Raw genomic sequence first — 21,055 nt, forward strand, 5'->3', positions numbered from 1 at the left:
CACTAACTTTGAAGTTGAAACAAATAAATTCTGTAGGGCTATACAAGATATGGACCTATTTTAACTCCATACTGGGCTTGAATGTGAAGACTGGAGCTTCTTCAGGCTTAGGAAAACTGAGATAAATATTTAGTTTTCATCTTCCATAGATGTTATCACAATTCGCATGAATGGATTTTTCCAGAAAAATTGATAATAATTGACAACAGCATTGAAAAACTGAATTGGTTAATGCCAAACTGAAACAACGGAATAATAATGCTACTCAGCTTTCATAAACAATACCACAGTAAAAAACTGAACAATATTATAAGTATAATCCATTGATATATAAATATATGACAGGAGAGTTATTAAATTTCCCCTTAAATGTTAGTTAGTTTGAATAAAATTTATTCAACTTGCCTGTAACAGTTCCTATTATAAATTTTGCTTTATTCTCAAAAAAAAATGTGAATTTTGAAAGAAAACATACTTCCTTCCAATGTTATTTTGAGAACCACTTTCGAAATCAAATGACAGTTTTTGCATACACAGTTAATAGGATGTGGAGAATTTTATTTGGTACAAAATGTGACCGATTCTGATTTTTATACGTGTTTTTCTTGCATTAGGTTCTGTGATCAAATTTCATATGTGCCTTCTTCATCTCTTGTCAAAATATACTCTTCTAATTCAGATTTTGTTATTCAAGGAACACTCTGTGATATGTTCACTACACAGTTTTACAAAAACGCAATACGCGTTTGGCTATACTATTTTGTTATATCTCGGTTTTTTATATTTTTCTGAAAGATCTTTGTCTCGCTAATATATAACTGACCACATATATATATAAACATATATATATATATATATATATATATATATATATATATATATATATATATATATATATATATATTTCAATATTAAATTCTACAAAAAGGATTTGAAGCTTTATATCTTCTATTAATTATCTGCGAGCGCAGAAGATATAAAGCTGCTTCAAATCTTTTTTGTAGAATTTAATATTGAAATACTCAAAATAAAGGAAAATTAGTTACATCAATCAAAAAAAAAATATATATATATATATATAAAAAAAAATAAATAGATAAGTACTCTTTGATCATTCCCATATTGATTTCAATTTAAGAGCCACCGGTATACAGCTGTTTCAGCCTATTGGGCATCGTCATTGAAATCAATATGGGAATGATCAAAGAGTACTTATCTATTTATTTTTTGATTTTCATGGAATTATTTTCCAGCAGCTTGACTGCATTAACCTTTCTAGATTTTATATATATATATATATATATATATATATATATATATATATATATATAGAGAGAGAGAGAGAGAGAGAGAGTGATGCAAATCATTTTCCGAATATTGTCAGTATTTTATTATTAATATAAGTTACAAAAGGATTTGAAGCTTTATAACTCCTATTTAATTATATGCGAGCACTTTCGACAACTGGTCGTGCTGACATCATCAACGCTGAGTAGTGTATATATATATATATATATATATATATATATATATATATATATATATATATATATATATTTTCGCCAATTCGAATAAGAATTCCATCATTCAAAAAGCATGTAATATAAATAAAGTAAAGAACCTGAACAATACTTATTTTATTGTTCAATACAAAAAATATATGAGTGCCAATCATATTGGTTGAAGCAAATCTGTATATTCAGTTACTTGTAGATAATATTAGGAAGTTCTAAAAATGAAATGATTGCAATAAGCAATAATCTGACTTTCATATTCTCCAGAGCAACGAACGATTCATGCACTTGATGTTTGTTGTGAAATATCGATAAGACTGATAAGTTGGACTAAAAAGTTGTAAAAATGTCTGTTGATAATCTTGCCTTGCAACACAAAGCGGTAAAATAATACTTGAGGTTAGAATTTTTTTATAACATGTGATGATTACAGGGTGTTTGCCAAATTGTTTTGATTATTTCAAATGAACTGATTTGCATTTTATTATCGTCCGAGAATTTCGCCTGGAATATGGAGTTGGTACTTCAAATCTATATGTAGCGCTAATTTAGTAACAAAATATTTTGTTGAATATTTGTAAGATATTGCATGCATAGTTGTTTTCAGTTCATCGTTGTTTATTTGATGAATTTTATATTTTTTGTGGTTATTGACATTTGCTCAATGAAATAAGTGTAAGGTATTTAGCCTGATATTTTATTGTTGGATATCTATATATTTTATAGGAATTCAAAAAAATTATCTATAAATTTAGTTCTTTTTCCAATTTCTCAAGAGATTTGCATTATTTGTGTACTCTCTATCTGTGGTTATTTTTTCAAATTGAAGATATATTGAACTCAGTTGTTTAAACTCTGCTCTTGCTAAATTGAAAAAAGAACTAAATATTTCTAAAAAAATAGGACAAGCAGGAAGTTACCATTATCTGTGTTGATTTGTTGAAAGTCTTGTACTATTCAAATAGTTCAATTGTTATCTGTATTATATCTTTTGATTTTTCATTACTGTCGTCCAATACTTTCATATATAACTGATTCCAATGGCTCAAAGACAGTACAAAGTGTTCAGTGATTCATTTTGACATTAAAATCTTATTTGATTTTTTTAATATTTTGATTTGTTAGACGGAAGTGTTGGAGAAAATTTTTAGGGTTATTACACACGAGTTGCTATCCATGATGATAATTTTACAGTTTGCACAATGTGAATTTTATTCAAGACGCGTTTCACTACACGGTAACTTCATCAGTTGGACTTTCACATCAAACTATTCTATGTCTTTTATATAACAGTAGGTACGTACAAAACTTAAGAGTAATGATTAATTCTGATAATCACAATACAATATTACTTCTAGGAAAATAGGTAATTCATTAATATGTTTTGGCATTTTATGCCAAAACTCAATTATATAAATTGTTGAATATCAGTGTACATGGACTGTATTTCCATGTATGAATTTTAATGTTGTCCTTTTGCGTGATTTTGGTTACTGAAGAGAGCAAACATTTTAAATTGAACTGAACTGTGCTTGCTTTGAGAATTTGGGTGAATTTTTTCGAATAATGTAGGTTTTCCAATTTCACATCCTGGTGGGCAATATTACTCTGAAGACATTTTACAGCAACACCAATCTCACGCATTACTTGAGCCGTATTCGTGCGACTCGTTTCTTTCTCCTCACTCCCTACCGTTTTTGACGAAATATCGCATATGAGGGGTGCGCGACATAGTCACATAGTACAGTAATATTATGGTCTGAATATTCAATCGAATACAAAAAAAATGGTTTCAGAAGCCGCTAGGCTGAGAAAAATAAAAATAATAAATTGAAAAATGGAATTCAAAAATAGAGGTTAAGACGAAACACAAATGATTGATTCTGAAAAAACAGGTAGTTTTTGGAAAAATGGTTACCTGTTTCATCAGAATTAATGATTTTTCTGACTAATTACATTCTGGCATAAAATGCTGGTAATTAGCATAGTTATAAATTACCCATTTACCTATAAGTATTATTGTATTGTGATTGGTTTTCAAAATCTGTTTTACCAAAATTTATCATTTATCTAATCAAGTTTTGTATTACTTATATAAAAGACATTATAGAATATAATTTAATGTACCTTATAGTGAAACGTGTTTTGAATGAAATTTGTATTGTGGAAATCTTATGAGTATCATCGATAGTGTTGATTTTCATCAAGTAACAAGTTACTGTATTTCAATCATACAAGTTACTTGCGAAAACCAACACCCTTGATTTCTGGGTGTGCCGGTTCAAATTATTCAACTTATATGAAAGATAACCCACTTTTTATTATAAATATTATTTGTTAATGAGTTGGATTTATATATATTCTTTCAAAGTTTCTTTCGTATCGGATAGGGTTTATCAGTTGTTTGTATATAGTAGATATGTTTGAAGCGAGAAATTTATGGTTTTTGTTATTTTTAATTATATTGTTGTATTTTATAACATTGGTGAAATATGCTAAACAAAAGGCTGGAGGTGGCAATAAATTTTTATTTCTTCTATAAATAAATTGAAAGTTTTATTTTCCGTGTTTTGAAAAATCACAAGGAAAGAACAGACTATCTCTCACCATAGTTCAGTCTCTTCCTCTACTCCTTTCTCTTCTCTATTTTACCCCACCTCTTGCTCCATCCCTCAAAACTGTCTCTACTTCCCTCAAGCAGTTTTGTTTTCTATCATAGATTTGAAACACCAAAATTTTCTAAATGATTCTCCAATAGATCCACAAAGATGACATTGACAAAAGGTCCTTTTTACTTTCCTCTCTCTTCAGCAGTTATATACATCAAGGCAAACTATCACCTACAATAATCAGGGACATCAAATGAAGGTAATCAGATCAGAGTCGATGAATTCTTAGTATACTGTTATTTCTACTTATACAATAATGGCACTGTGTTATGACACCTATATTCACCTGAATATAGGTCAGTGATTATTAAGTGAAGAGAATGAGATTTTCGTCTTCCACATTTTTCGATTTCTAAACTTTCGAAGGCATCTAAAAACCTGTTATTATGTACCGCTTTCCCCACTTATCTCTTTGGATTGGACTTCTCTGGTTCTATAGACTAGAGAAGTCGTTCAACATGCCATAGAGCATGGCCTTAGAAAAAGTGAGAAATATTTGAAATTGTTGATGCCAGTGCATGTCTTCGAAAGTTTAGAAACGGAAAAATGTGATCTATGAACAGTGACAAAAGGTCCCATTACAAACAGCCTCTGTTACGTAAAAATTACAAGTAGAAACCTGGAAAATATTAGGTATCATAACGGTTAGTCACCAATATAGGTATAAATAGGAAAGGATAGAATAGAATAACAACGTTCTAAGAATTCATTAATGACACTCTTATTTGATAACCTCCCGAGGTAACCTGACTGAACCACCAAGTACGGCTAGTTTCTTTTGATGACTCCGTGCATTTGTGTTGTTTCTGCAACCAAATGTTGCCCAACCTTGCACTTGGCTGTACCATACTGATGACAGCTAACGTGTCGGCACATGTCTGTGGTTTGCATATGGAGATGAAAAAATAAATAGATGAATGAATAGATAAATAGACAATAGTCAAAAGAAATAAAAAGGAAATAGATATATGCTACAGATATCTACCTATCCTAACTAAACTTAACAAAAATCCAATGAATAGAAAAATAATAATAAAAGATGGTTTGTACTCGAGATAAATTGTTGTCAATGTGTATCACTCCTTATTTGTGATGGTTAAAGAGAACATGTTCAACACATTGGTAGGTTTGGTCAATCCCAACTCTAGGAAGATTGGTTTCCGCCATGGCTCATTTGACACAAGCAAGGAATCTGTTTAAAAAAAAATCTGTTTTTTCGTTAATCAGCTGTCGCCCCCATACGAACGACAACTCTCAGAAATTGAGAAACTTGTGCGAGCTAAGGACTAACGAGGTCTTACCTTTTAACGTGTGATTCCTAACACAGTTGCAGAATCATTCCAGCCTCAACCAGATGAATTATCTCAAGAAAAATATCGCACGTTAAAAGTTGAGAGCTTCTTGATCCTTGCTTGCACCAGTTTAACTTCAAACGGTTGGCTTTAATAAGAGGACAACAGCAGATTAGCAGAAAAGCCCATTTTACCCATTTATGATTGTTAGTTTTTTTATATTTGTGAAAATATAGTGAAACTCTGGGAGCTCAATAACTTTGACAACTTTATTGAATTCCCATAAAAACAACTGACTCTTTGTAACTAACAACAAAATATGTCATATTCAGTATCCTCTGATGTACGAAACAAAGGAAAACAACTCGTTAGTTTTCAGGGTTTTAGTGAAATTGATTGATTTCGGTTCTTTCGGCAGAATGAGATTGGCATACTGCTGATGAACATGTGTGTCTAACTTTCTTAGCAGTAATCTGACTTTGGCTGAGCCTGAGAGATTCTGAGCATCTTCAGTAAATAAACTTTCATATCGCTTGTACCATGCTTCAAATGTGGAATTGCTCTCTGGATCGTAGTGGAATTCAGTTATGCTGTTGCCTAAAGTTTCCATGCGGAATTCTTCACCTACGTCTCTGGCTGGAACATTTGCTGATGGGAAGTTCTAAGACATTCGTAAAAGGAATTCTTGCTGCTTGATTAGCTGCTGCTGCTGAAGTTGAGCCTGGGTTTGTTGAGTTTTTATAAATTCAAGAATGGTTTTCTGGAACTGATCAGTCATGATGGTTTTTACTTTAATTGGTTTTTATCAAAAATCCTCGTCGCCACTTTTATATTCGTGAAAATTTAGTGAAACTCTGGGAGCTCAATACCTTTGACAAATTTATTAAATTTCCATAAAAACAACTGACTCTTTGTAACTAACAAGAAAATATGTCATATTCAGTCTCCTCTGATGAACGAAACAAAGGAAAACAACTCGTTAGTTTTCAGGGCTGCCAACAGTTTCATCAAAGCGACAGTTTTCAATGAAAACAGAAATTCTTTTTGGACCGATTTCAAGCTATACAGAAAAGTAATGAAAGGTATCACTGGGACCTCTGACGTAGCAAAAGTAAAAACAAGCACTTCACAAACCCCAGAACTGCATAACTCTTCTCGACGCGCGTTTCGCCAACCAAGTTGGACGATGAATTTGAGTTCAAATTTGCGAGATTTTTTTCAAGGGCAAAACACAAGCATTACAGAAAAATCCTCAAGGCGCTCTCAGAGCGATGCCTGTGCGAAAGTAGCGATTCACATTGGATTTGAATGACTGGAGATTAAATCCATTTGGAAAAACGTTCTCAAGAAGTTTATTCCACATAAACGCAGTTCTCCAAATGAAAGAGTTCTCAAACAGTGAAGTTCGAGGTGTACTGAGTTGAGCCTCAAAACGATGAACAGCCACAGTCCGTCGCGTATTATATACTGATATGTACCACTCTTGGTGGAATCAAATGTGCCAAGTCACTTGAACACCTCCCGTAAAAGTTATCGGTAGAAGAGCGACAAATCTCCAACCTTTCTTTCCAGGCTATCTCATGGAAGTTCCCTTAAATTTCAACAGAGTGCGATACACATTAATTATTTCGGGTAGAAATTTGCGGGAAATCTTCTCGTGAAAGAGTAATTCATGAAAAGGAATTCAAAGGGTTGTTTGGAATGGGACTTCTGTCACTGTTCAAGCATCGAAAAATCTAGTATCATGTACTGATCTCAACAATTATAGTCAGTTTTCATTCATCTATGACCGTTCTCCAAGTCACGTTGAGACACACTAGATTTTTCTGGTCTTCGAATTTGGGGGAATACAATACAGGGTGATTCAAAAGTACTTTGACAAACTTCAGGAGGTGATTCCTCACAATATTCTAATATTAATTGTCTAAATAAATAAATGTCCGGAAACGCTTCGTTTCCAAGATACAGGATGTTGAAGTTTTATTTTTATTTTCGTTTTTTTCAAATAACTTTTGAAATACTGAACTTAATTCTTGTGAAAAAAGCAAAATATTCGTAATAACTTCAACATGCATCGATTATCAAATAATCGACTTGAAGTTTTCAAGTCCAAATATTTAGAAAACGGTTGCTTACAGCGACTAGTAACAAGGGTAGCTTATTTACGTAGATATGATAGAGGAATCGATTTTTTTACTGAAGTTTTTTACCAAGTTTCGTTTAATTAAGTTCAGTATTTCAAAAGTTATTTGAAAAAAACGAAAATGAAAATAAAACTTCAACATCCTGTATCTTGGAAACGAAGCGTTTCCGGACATTCATTTATTTGGACAATTCATATTAGAATATTGTGAGGAATCACCTCCTGAAGTTTGTCAAAGTACTTTTGAATCACCCTGTATAACATTCAAAAGGCGAAGTCCAAAACTACAGTGTAGAACACTACAGGTTTGTTCTACCACTTAACGTCCACAGTCAGCTAAGAGAACTGGCAACAAAAAAAATAAAACAAATACAAACAAAAAAAAAATTGAAAAAGTAATACATTATACACCTGATATCAATCAGCATTACAATAACAACAACAAAAATACATATGGATAAACTATTGAGTATTTAAGTTTGTTTACCTAGGAGTTCAATTTTTGTCTAAAAATACCTATTTTGAAATGTTTTAAATGAGGAGGAAGTTTTTTGTAAATGTTGCATATCTGATATGTAAATGATCATTTGAAAAATTCATGAGTGTGTATCGGAGGAGTTGATAACCCTTTATGCCGTACATTCAAGTTGTGTACGTCAGTCCGAAAAGTAATTTTATTAAATAGATAAGTCGGAATTTTATTACAGATGAACTTATGATAGAAACACGCTGAGTGTAACGACCTTCGGATTTCCATATTGAGCTTTGACAGCTGACAGCTTTGATGAGATTTTGTTCCTTCTTCGTACCCCATGAATAAGGCAAAGGCAAGAGTTTTTAATCTCTTGGAGTCTTTTCTTGTTCCTAATTGTGAGGCTTGGTCCATAGAGTACATCTGCATATTTCAAAGATGAAAGAACGAGACTGTCACATAGAATAATTTTTGTGTTTTTAGGGAGGAATTTTCGATTTCCGTAAATCAGCTTGAGTGAGAAGTAAGCTTTCTGGATTAGTTTATTCACATGGGAATCAAATCGGAGATCACTGTCTATAGTCACCCCAATATTTTTTGCTTCCTTCATAATTTCCAATACATTAGAACATATACTAATATTGAGTTGTTGTTTTACAATATCTCTGTGATTTTTGGAACAAATATTAGTAATTTCGACTTAGATGTACTATTCATTAGGCACATATTTTCAGCAAGGGATGAAAATGTGTCAAGATCATGACTGATCCGTCTATTAGCGTCATTTACTCTGTGTGGTTCAAAAGAATAATAGATTTGGGTGTCATCGGCATAAAAATGTACACTGCAACACTGAAGGCATTTCACTAATTGACTGGTGTATATCGTAAATAGGAGAGGGCCAAGAATTGATCCCTGTGGAACGCCTGTTTTTAAACTCAAAGGCTTGGAATGTACTCCATCAAGAACAACTTCCTGGCGTCTGTTGTGTAGATACTTAGTTTTGAAAAAAAAAGAACTGAATCATCTGACAAGCCAATGTATAGTGTAAGATCAAGATATAGAAAATTTACAATAGGGTTGCCAAATAGAAACGACATTAACAAACCCGACTAGGTCAGCGGTGTGCACCAAATCGTAGGTGCAATAATTCAAAAAAGTGGAGCGCCACCAATTTTTCTTGGCCAGATAAAAACCGGAAAACTGCCCTGTTGCGGGAATACACTATCGTCAAAAAAAAATATCTGAACCTCAAGTATATTACTAGTAAAGGCAATTTATTCGGATTTCAAGCAAATAACATTGAACTGTCTGATATTCGGAGTTGAGTTAAGCAATGAATTCACCTAGAAAGACAACAAAAGAAATAATAACAAACGCTAATATGTAACTTCACGTAAAAGCTCAAGTTTCTTCATTCGTTTTTATTTTTCAATGAACTTAGCCTAAACTTAGCTGCTTTTCTGTTGATCCTTAAAACGTTGTAAGGGGGTGCAGACTGCTCTAACAATATTCTGTTGATACTGACGCTTCGGAAATTCGACGGTGCTCCCAGTCCACTGCTATGATATATCCACAAAAAGAAATCGTTAAAACAAGCGATTTTTTCAATTTATTTGAATCCAGCTTGCAGATGCGTTTTTCTATGAGGATAGCTTAACACCCTGAAGAAAATATTCTTCGTCACGACAATAGTTATATGAATAGTGTGAAAAAATAATCAGAAGTTAAGATTTATTACGAGTCGAGTTGCACAAAAATATTCTACTAGCCTCTTGACAATGGAGAGTGTTTTCACGGTGATTTTCCTTGGAAAGTTGATAGGAGATGTAGATAGTGATTATCTGCCCGATATAAATCCTGCGTTTGCAGCTATGGCAAAGACAAGATGCTCTAAAGCACACAATATCAAAAAGAAACCACACTCAGCAGAAAATTTCAAAATACCTTTTAGGTAATTGACCAACGAAATAATTCGACTAGGCAAAACTTCAGTTAGGAATCAACTACTACTGAATTGGTTTCCGTCAAAACTTTCCTTTTTGAAGAAAACATCACAAAATCGCTTCATTGTTTGTATATCAAAATAATCATAGGCGGGTAGAAATGAATAAAGGATCACCAATCTGCAGAAAAGTTATATGAAAATGGTCACAGAGTTTTAAAAATGTATTGATTGATCTAATTGTATATCAAAAATATAAAAACAAATATTTTTAAAGGATTGAAAAAATGAAACCCTAACAATGTGCTGCGTGTTCTTTGGAACGAGTTTTGATGGCTTGCTTAGTCTGACCGATATATTTTTTGTTACAGAAGAGTGTGTGTTTTGGATATATACAGATAAGTGTTGAATATATAGAAACAAAAAATCTCTCACGTTTACTTTCTTAGTTGAAAATGGTAATGTCACCATTTGCCTTACTAGGAGTATTATACTTCTAAATGATTTTTTTTGCTTTATTCGTATTATTATTGGATTGATTATTTCATGTTATTATTTCTTACTTGTAACTATGTTATTATTTGTAACTAATGTTACTGCAGTTTTGTTCTATAAGAACATTTTCCAACAATTACAATAAATAATTGTTTGAAAATGTACTTATAAGACGAAACTGCAGAAACATTAGTTACAAATAAAAGTGGTAAAAAACATACTTTTATTTGTAACTAATGTTACTGCAGTTTCATCCTATAAGGACATTTTAAAAAAATTACAATTAACTTGCTTATTGTAATCGTTTAACAATCTTTTATACAATTTGTTTATTGTAATTGCAATAAACTTGTTTATAGGACTAAACTGCAGTAACATTAGTTTAACAATCTTTTATACAATTTGTTTATTGTAATTGCAATAAACTTGTTTATAGGACTAAACTGCAGTAACATTAGTTAGAAGTAAAAGTGTTAAAAAAACAAAGAAGACTTTATTTCCCATTTTTCATGATGACATAGTAACGCCTACATGCATCAATTTATTACAAATATTCAAATACTTTCATTCGACACATAGTAAAAATTGGTTATTTTTGGTTGTTATTTTTCTAGCTTATTAAGCAAGAACGAAGGGAGAAATAAAAGAGAACATGAAAAACTTGTTCCTGTTGTTCAGACGAACAGAGTTTTCATCATATTTAATAAAAAAAATGTATCAATATGATTCACAGAAAATAGCAGTACCAACATTTTTTTCATTGCTTATCTTGGAGGAACTTTTGGCTGAACTGTATCAATGAGATCATTCGAAAGAATCTTGACATATTTGCCAAACTCTGAAATGTCTACACCTTTCTTTGCATAACCCCACTTATACATAAAATTATTGAATGTTAATTATATATTTCAAAACTATTCACAACAATTCCTCCATATTTATCCTTTTCCGTTTCTTGTGATTTACAACCATATTTGCTGCTTCTAATAATGCACCTGAATCCACCAACCAAGTGTTCAGCTTCGTCCTTGCTTTAGAGGCGTCTTGGAAAACTCTTCGCTCCAAAGAATCTAAACGTTCCTGGACGGAAGGATCCGATATTGAATTATCAGCAAGGTCCATCAGCTGCCTGAAACGTGTTTTGAATGTCTGAAAAAAAAAGTATTTGTAAGTAATGACCCTGACATAAGTCTCTTCAACTCAAATGTATTCATCTGATGAAATATAAATTATGTTCATAATGTGAAAGGAGATATTAATCTGTTTAAAGGAATTTTAAGACTCCATTACTTGCACATTTTTCTGACACAATAGTGCTTGAGCAGTAACTCTCACATACATGATACAATTTTTTTGTCTAACATAAAAGTCATGAAAATTTTTGTGATATTTGATCAAAACATCTATAAAGTTACAAAACTATATGTTGTTCTTACAATCACACATGAAAATAACATCTTTAATTTTTTCATTGACCTTTGTCGGATATTTTTACCCTCCAAGTGAGTGGATCTATTCGACCCTCCACCGCAACCCGCAAGGGCTTATTGTGGCTCACACCTATTCACACAAGACCAAATAAACCGAGCTCCTTAATGAAGCCGATTAATTTGTATGGTGAGTGGTCTTTCAGGTCAGATGGTGAGAGGACGGCTCTGCCGAACTCTAAAAACCTGATTCGGACCCCAGCGGGGCAGGCACAAAGTATGTGCCCTGCTGTTTCATCATTTTCCAAACAGAGGCGACACACACTTGTCTTCCGACAGTCCGAGTCTCTGCATATGATGATTCTAATGACAGTGACCTGTAAGAAGGCCTGTTAGACATTGCGTTCAGTAAATTTGTACTTCACAAGAATGAAAATTTTGGAATATTTGCTGATATCCACATTTTTCTTGATATTTCAGGGTACTTCTCAGTATGGGGTAAATTGCCCATAATGACGATGGTTTCAAAGTTTTTGCTAAATCTATTCGACCCTCCACCGCAACCCCCAAGAGTTCAAAGCCTAAAGCGATGCCAATGACAGGTTCTGGTCCGAAGAAGCAGCTTGTAGCACCCTCCTTTGCAAAGGAATCAGCAGTCTTATTGCCTTCCAGGCCAGTATGGCCGGGAATCCAGACCAGAGATAATCTGTTTCTATTGAGGAGAGTCGTTTTTGGCAATTTGCTATCAATTTAGACGTTGCTCAGTAGGAACCAAGAGCTTCCAAAGCCGCTTGACTGTCCGAGAATATTTTTATTAACTTGTGTATGAGGTTGGATTCTTCCAATCTTTTTAGTTTACCCCGATAAATTACTGCTTGAATTCAAAGTATTCTTCACAAAAAAAATGTTCTATTTATCATCTGTTGAAGAAGTTGAGGAATGAAAATAATCAGCAAAGGAAGAGCTGCATATAGACTTAAATTTTGTCCATTTCTGAAGACAGAAGCATATTTTGGCCTCAGAAGTATATTGTGAAATTTCTTAGTTCTTTTTTTGATACGCAATATTATTGAATACGGGAAATTACTGATAAATAGAACATATTTCTTTGTGAAAAATACTTTCAATCTACGTAGTAAGTTATCAGGGTAAGCTAAAAAGTTTCCCCTCTCTACATGTATATAGAGTTCTCCATTACAATTTTCATATTTTTCAAATTATAGAAGGTGAAAATATCCAAAGAAGGACCATCAAAAACTGAGTTTCCTTCACAAAAAATTACATTCGTTCAATAACATTTTTCATATATGAAACTTACGTGTAACAAAATTTCATGTACATCGCCTTTGCGGTCAAAATGTTTTACATGAGCTCCCATCTCATAAAAAAATAAGCTGAACTTATGCAGATCAACTGCAGCTGCATCAGCTTTGAGGATTTCCCTGTAAGACTCCTTGAATATCTTGGGTAAATCTGGTGACACGATTGGCTGACGACCTGAAGACATTTCCCGAACCAACCATATCGGTAACTCCAGCGACGTTCCAGCTGATAAGTCTTTTTCCAGAACTGATGGATTCAGGTGCCCTACAATTCTATACTTTATTTCACTACATCAAGTTACTTTTGCTCTAGGTCGAAAGGATGTCTGCTTCAAATAAAAAGATATAACTAATAACAGTACAAATATGTGAAATTGAGTGAGTAATATACTGAGCATCCAGTACATACGTTACTCAAATTCTTCAAAGAAATGTAAAGAGTATTTGAGGAGGCATTGTTTTTTTTAATTCATTTAAGTGGTTATATAATTCCAATTTAAATCCTTCGCTCTATTCTGCTAATAAAGAAGAATGAATGAATGAAACATAATCTGATAGGCAGCCTTAGTTGACATCAATCAAACTTGGTACCTGTATCCTGACCTGTAAGTTGTAATTAATCGGTAACCAGGTATTCAATATTCATATTTGGTGTTGTGGATACAGATAATTGAACTGCTTGTTTACTACCAGTGTTCTAGGTTTCAAGTGATTAATTTATTATTCGGATATTCGGTGTCGCATATTGTTAATATGCTCACCATCAATTGTAGTGCTCACAGAACACATCACCTTATCTTTTAAATGTAATTTTAATTGATATTTTTTGAAATTAATACAGAGGAACAGTTCGAGTTCTAATGAGACAGTACACTCTACAGTATGTTGAATACTACGAAAATAGCGCAGAGTATGCCACTTTGAATATGTACAAGACTTAAACTTGAATGGGGTACACACATTGTCCTTCTATGTACAGCGGCCTATACCTGACCATGTAATTATGACATATTCACCATCAACCAACAAAACCAAATGTCAATTTGAAAAACTGAATATTCCTGAACTACTATATAATATAGAAATAATAGAAATTCTTTGGTAATGCTGGCAAATATATAATACCTAATAAATGCATATCTTTTGAACACTCAGGTAGTTTTTGCTAAAAAACTACCACAACCTGTCGAACTTTTTTTTTTGAATGTCGAAATTTTTTATTAAAACAACGATAAAAATGAAAACAACAATAAAAATTAATTGGCGCTCCGGGACAACTCATTGATTCCAGTGGCGCATTTGTTTTTTTCAGCTGCAGGAGAACCCGGAAAAATCTGCAGCAGCACATCATCTGAAAATCTTGACCTACCAATGTCCCCTCTCTTATAAAACAAAATGTAGGGTGTCTCCAGAAGCTCCAATAGATTTAATGCATCGCCAGAACACTTCGTGACACGATTATCGTCAAACTTAAACCAATCCGTTTCGTCTTTGACCAAGGTGTAATAATGACCAAATTCAACGCCAGAACCACAGTGAACAATGACTGCATGAATATTATAATAGTGGTCTGCTAAATTGAAATGTTCATCTATTTTGAACCTTCCAAAGAGTTTCTTGCTTCTGTCAGAGGTTGAGTCTTGTTTGAAAATCATCAGTGTTATTATTAGATTGACTGGTGCCTCAGATATACTTGTTTCCTCATAACAGTCAGTTAGTTTGGCGCATGTTTGGCAATACAGTCGATCATCACCTGTTAAAAATTCCATTTTCAGATGATTTAACAATAAGCTTTGCACGGACTGGTTATTAGTCATATTAAGAAAAGCTAGATGAAGTTCCAGAAATTCACATAAGTTTTCGCTACCTCTTGAACATTTACTACAAAGTAAACAAGTGAGGATATTTCCAGCAAAAGATTTACAAACACAAGACGAGATGGACTGTAAGGAATCATTCAATCCAGAGCTGTCAGGAGTATTGATTTTGCTATTGTTTTGCTCACGAAGAGTATCCAACAAGAACCCCAAGAATTCGGAACAATCCTCTTGTTGTCCTAACAAGTATCTAGTGGACTTCGAAGACTCCAGGAAATCGGTTGGAGGGAAAGATGATACATTCTTACGAAACTGCAGCTAGATGAACAGGTGTTTGAGTTTGATGAATAAGTAGGATACATTCCCGTTCGCGTTCATCATTAAAATCTCGTTCTTGAAATTCTTCGTCATGAACAACACTTGTAAAATGCTATTCATGTAGAAAGTGTTTCCTAAATTATTCAATCCAATTTTCTTCTCTAGATTTTCAGGACAAATCTCTACTGATTCGTAAGGAAGAACACGTTTCACAGAATCTCCATAAGAACCATAAGGCAATCAAAACTACAAGGACTATCGTGTCGAACTATCTGTGTCATTCGAATTATCTATATATGTATATATATATATATATATATATATATATATATATATATATATATATATATATATATATATATATATACATGTATATATATTTGAAGAAATATCGATTCGAAGAAACATCTATTTGAATTACCATCCGATTATTGGAAAAATCACTTAATCAATTATTTGAATATTCCCATTATGCCCATTACTTATTTATTCAATATTTCTTCTTGCTTACTTACTTTTTACAAAAAAATTTAAGGAGTTTAGCATAGTGCACCTAGTGTTGTGAATAACTTTTTACAGAGGGCATTGAGGATTTGAGGTCTTAAAACATATTAATTACAACAGGCACATCAGAGAAAATGGAAGAAAACTTACCCATCTTTGGAACATTCAAGAGAAATTTGCAAGGAGTTCGTTCTTGCGTTGCCAAGATATCGTCAATGGAATAATAATTTGGATAATAACCGGTCTGCAGGGGCATCTTAAAACCGAATTCGTTACTACATTTCCCAAAACTTGAATTAAAAAATTTCAAATCGAAAATGTAATACAAAAATTAAAAACTGGACATGATAAAACGATCATTTCAAATTTGCAATAAAAAGAATACCTACCTACAAATCTTCTTCTCTCCTTTCGTTTGGCCTAGGTTCACGTGGAACAAGTTCCTCTTGCTCCCCTCTGATGCATTGACAAAGTTTCTTTCACTCTTACACAGAGAAAAAAACTCATCTGTGAGTCATCATTACAACACATGTTCTTCAGAATAGTTGATTGTCTGCTGTCACTTCTATAACATACGGAAAGAGGGTTAATTTCAAAGAAATTATTGAACGGAACATTTGCGCTTCATTATTGGCAATCTTGAGATCCTTTGTGGCTTGTTACTCTTCTTATAAATAAATATTTGATCTAATTTTTCATTCATGCCATTTAGTTTTTTTACGATGTATAACAATGTTCCACCGCCCAAGTTTGATGATATTTGGTAATAGCATCTTCGAAAAAGAGTAAGAACCTCCATTATAACTCTACTATAAAACGTTTTTTGCAATGTATGAAAATCTCCAACAACAAATACAGTATGATTAGTAGTACGTTGAACGTATTGACAATTTGATATCTATACTCTAGGTTACTGTACAGGGTGATTCAAAAGTACTTTGACAAACTTCAGGAGGTGATTCCTAACAATATTCTAATATGAATTGTCCAAATAAATAAATGTCCGGAAACGCTTCGTTTTCAAGATACAGGATGTTGAAGTTTTATTTTTATTTTGGTTTTTTTCAAATAACTTTTGAAATACTGAACTTAATTAAACGAAACTTGGTAATAGGAGGTTTTTGAGGTGTCGAATTCGAACCTGATGTTCTTATTGCTCTTACTCGTAGGGGGCGCCACCTACACGTCTTTTTCTTTTTTGAAGATTCATAACTTTTTTGGGCGTACTTCTAGCACATTTTTCAGTAAAAAAATCGATTCCTCTATCATATCTACGTAAATAAGCTACCCTTGTTACTAGTCGCTGTAAGCAACCGTTTTCTAAATATTTGGACTTGAAAACTTGAAGTCGATTATTTGATAATCGATGCATGTTCAAGTTATTACGAATATTTTGCATTTTTCACAAGAATGCTTTGGAAATAAATTTGACATTTGTGAGTAGTTTTGGTAATTACATATTTTGTGACAGTTAGACGTTTTCTTGAAGTTTCCGTAAGTAGAAGTAGAAAACACTTTTGAAAAAATGGATTATTTAATCAATAATGCTCATTTAGCCGATATGCATTTCGTTTATGGCCTTGCGGATGGCAATGTGCGCGAAGCAAGACGTATTTACCAGGAGCGATTTCCTTATCGAGTACTGCCTTCAGCTCCAACATTTGCTAGTCTCCACCGTCGTTTGGCAGAAACAGGTAGCTTTAAGAGGGCAGCTGATATTACTGGAAGACCACGAGCAGTCCGAACCCCAGAATTGGAAGAAGCTGTTTTGAACGCTCTCGAGGAGAATCCAGAAACAAACACAAGAGTAATTGCTGAAGCTGTCAATTCTACTCAGTCCACAGTTTGAAGAATTGTCCACGATCAACAGTTTTATCCATACCATATTCAAAGGGTACAAGCTCTTTTGCCACGAGACTTTCCTCAACGCATTACTATGTGTCAATGGTTTTTGAGAAAATTGACTGGAAATCATCAATATTTAAGATATGTCCTCTTCACGGACGAGGCAAACTTCTCCCGAAATGCTATCACAAACTTTCATAACAACCATGTTTGGGCTCTCGAAAATCCGCACGCAGTTAGTGAAAGGCATTATCAGTATCAATTTTCTGTAAATGTATCGGAGGCAATAATTGATAATTACTTGATAGGTCCTTTCTTTCTTCCGCTCCGACTGAATGGCGCAACTTACAGACACTTTTTAGAAAATGAATTGCCGGGACTACTTCAGAATGTACCATTAGAAATTCGTATCCGCATGTGGTTTATGCATGATGGGGCTCCGGCCCATTTTAGCGTTGTAGCCAGGGAATTCCTTAACACAGTCTATCCAAATCGATGGGTCGGTAGGGGTGTAGAAGAACCTAACCAGGCGTGGGCACCAAGGACCCCAGATCTAAACCCGATAGATTTTTATTTTTGGGGACATTTGAAGTCACTAGTTTATAAGACTCCTGTAGTGAACGAGGAAGATCTTAGAAACCGAATAGTAGACGCCTGTGAAATAATAAGAAACACACCAATAATTTTTGAGCGGGTACGAGATTCAATGACTAGACGACTGACTGCCTGTATCTTCGCTGAAGGTGGACACTTCCAACAATTTATTTGAATACAATTTAGTTTCGTTCATTTTAGTTTATTCTACATATTCAAAATTTCCTGAAATAAAATGTTGACATTTCTTGCAAATTTTATTAAAACAAATACTGATTATGCACCCTTGATACAAAAATAACTATTTCGCTTAAGGATGTCATAAAGGAACGTACCCAATAGTAATGACCTCTTCAAACGAGTAAAACGTCAAATTCATTTCTAAAGCATTCTTGTGAAAAAAGCAAAATATTCGTAATAACTTCAACATGCATCGATTATCAAATAATCGACTTGAAGTTTTCAAGTCCAAATATTTAGAAAACGGTTGCTTACAGCGACTAGTAACAGGGGTAGCTTACTTACGAAGATATGATAGAGGAATCGATTTTTTTAATGAAAAATGTGCTAGAAGTACGCCCAAAAAAGTTATGAATCTTTGAAAAAGAAAAAGACGTGTAGGTGGCGCCCCCTACGAGTAAGAGCAATAAGAACATCAGGTTCGAATTCGACACCTCAAAAACCTCCTATTACCAAGTTTCCTTTAATTAAGTTCAGTTTTTCAAAAGTTATTTGAAAAAAACGAAAATAAAAATAAAACTTCAACATCCTGTATCTTGGAAACGAAGCGTGTTCGGACATTTATTTATTTGGACAATTCATATTAGAATATTGTGAGGAATCACCTCCTGAACTTTGTCAAAGTACTTTTGAATCACCCTGTATACATCGCTCTGATTTGTTTTTAAGAAGAGTTCGTATGTGAGTCAGAATCATACACTCTTGGCGTTTTATCATTCGAAAAGGGATTGTTTTGGGTAATCATATTAAAGATTACTGAGAAACAAATTGAGAGAATTTACCTATATCAAATCGTTTTATTGTTTTTTTAAGTCACTGCATACTTTGTAAATCTGGATACGATAGATCCTTATTATTCGTAATAAATGTTGTCAGCATGTATGTGGTTATGATTTACTGATAAAATATGTTTCATTATCAAGTGAAAATCTTGCAATCCAAGCATACTTTTAATCTACAAATTCCTCTCGAAGTGGATTTTTCAAAAAAAAAAAATAAAACCCAAGTACTTGTGATATACTGTTTGGAACCTTTGGTGTAGTAATGAATATTACCGGAGTTTTTTCCCCAACACCAAATCGTTATTTTTATTTTTACACCTCGACACGTGTTTCGATCACCAAGTGATCATCTTCAAGAGGAAGATAAAACTAATAACTACTCAAAACTAAAGCTACTTATACTAATCAGGTACATCATACAGGTAGGTAATCAGTAATACCACCCATACAAGTGTACCACCCTAAATTAATTTTGCAATTGGCAATTGGACAATATGTCCTTATGTATGTTTAAATGTTACAGCTATATATAGAACAATTTTCAGCTATATAAAATTAGTTTCACAATATTGCATATCTAAATATATTTACAATGTGTCTTTTTGTAGTAATCAGTAAACCCAACATTATTTCAACAAGCTATATAGTATGCTATTTGGTATTGGTCCGTTATCGTTATTCATAATATTATTATGTTTACTTATTTCCACACTCTCATAGGCATCTAGTTGCCTGTTGTTATTAACTTGTCTAACTAATCTTAAAGAACTGAAGTCTATGGAATGGTTTTGTTGCAAAATATGATAGGCGACTGCTGATTTTTCAGGTCTTCCATATTTTAAGTGTGCTATGTGTTCCTTATATCTCACTTTAATAGATCTTTTTGTCTGTCCATAATATTTTGCATGCAAAATATTTTTTTATATGGTGCATTCATGTGCAGCTCTTAATTGTACAGCCAGATACACAAAAACAGATGTCACATTGAAGTTTCATAGGTGAGTAAGGATTGGTACAGCTTTGTGTTGATTTATATTTTAAAATTCCATATTGTTTCTTCAGGTTCCCAAAGGATTAAGTGATGAGAAAAAAGCGGTTGAAAGTTTTGAGAAGAAAAAACTATAATCCGTTTAGATTTACCAGACTTTGTAGCAATCACTTCAAAGAAAATGACTATTACTTGAATGAAATGATTTTCAACACAAATATTCTTCACAAAACATATCTGAAGATAGTGATGTTGCTAAAGGTATCTATAAGTTTCTAACAAGATGAAATGATACTTCTTTCTGAAAACATTTCGTTTTTGATTGCTTTCCTTTTCATTTCATTGAATTTTATAATACGATTGAAGGCATGACCTCAGGAAATTCCATTGAACTAGTAGTATAAGAATCAGTTCTGTCCCTACCAGCAAAAATTGAAATGAAAAAATCAGATATCAACTTACCTTCCACTCAAGGTTTGAAAATTTAACTATTTCTTCAAGAGAGTCTACTTCACCCACATCTAACAGTCAAAGATAGATTTTTTTATACATGTGTGAGAATTTATTATGCCTTATATTTCAGAAAAAGCGGTTCTTGTACATATGGGAAAAGAAAAACTTATTTGAATTGAAGGGGTTATAATTTTAGAAGTGAATAATTTTTGGGAAAGAGTTTGGCTTTCTACAA

General features: G+C 33.0%; 1 protein-coding gene and 1 long non-coding RNA gene across 2 annotated transcripts in view; one reads left to right on the forward strand and one right to left on the reverse strand.

Annotated features, from left to right (window-relative positions):
- Positions 1–11,183: 11,183 nt before the first annotated feature.
- Psf3 (DNA replication complex GINS protein Psf3) lies at positions 11,184–16,304 on the reverse strand. The gene is made up of 3 exons (XM_023163784.2): positions 16,069–16,304; positions 13,276–13,544; positions 11,184–11,679 (listed from the first exon to the last, which is right to left on the reverse strand). Exons 1-3 carry the CDS (start codon positions 16,172–16,174, stop codon positions 11,449–11,451), a joined length of 606 nt encoding a protein of 201 aa, XP_023019552.2. The 5' UTR covers positions 16,175–16,304; the 3' UTR covers positions 11,184–11,448.
- A 3,613-nt stretch (positions 16,305–19,917) lies between these two features.
- The window catches only part of LOC111508330 (uncharacterized), a 47,244-nt gene continuing 46,106 nt past the window's right edge, over positions 19,918–21,055 (forward strand). The window contains exons 1-2 of the long non-coding RNA XR_002722513.2: positions 19,918–20,377; positions 20,442–20,628. This is a non-coding gene — a long non-coding RNA (uncharacterized lncRNA). The remainder of the gene's footprint in view (positions 20,378–20,441; positions 20,629–21,055) is intronic.

The sequence above is a fragment of the Leptinotarsa decemlineata genome, unplaced genomic scaffold (genome assembly GCF_025532065.1).
Source record: "Leptinotarsa decemlineata unplaced genomic scaffold, Ldec_3_MD MMD2_tig00026307_RagTag_RagTag, whole genome shotgun sequence".
Classification (NCBI taxonomy): domain Eukaryota; kingdom Metazoa; phylum Arthropoda; class Insecta; order Coleoptera; family Chrysomelidae; genus Leptinotarsa; species Leptinotarsa decemlineata.

What these genes read in the sequence shown, in the direction of transcription:
- Psf3 (XM_023163784.2), bottom strand. Translation starts at nt 16,174, where the DNA reads ATGCCCCTGCAGACCGGTTATTATCCAAATTATTATTCCATTGACGAT. An exon ending in CTTGAATGTTCCAAAGATGG is followed by an intron (nt 13,545 to 16,068) that starts GTAAGTTTTCTT and finishes ATAGAATTGTAG; the next exon opens with GGCACCTGAATCCATCAGTT. An exon ending in TACATGAAATTTTGTTACAC is followed by an intron (nt 11,680 to 13,275) that starts GTAAGTTTCATA and finishes TTTTTTTTTCAG; the next exon opens with ACATTCAAAACACGTTTCAG.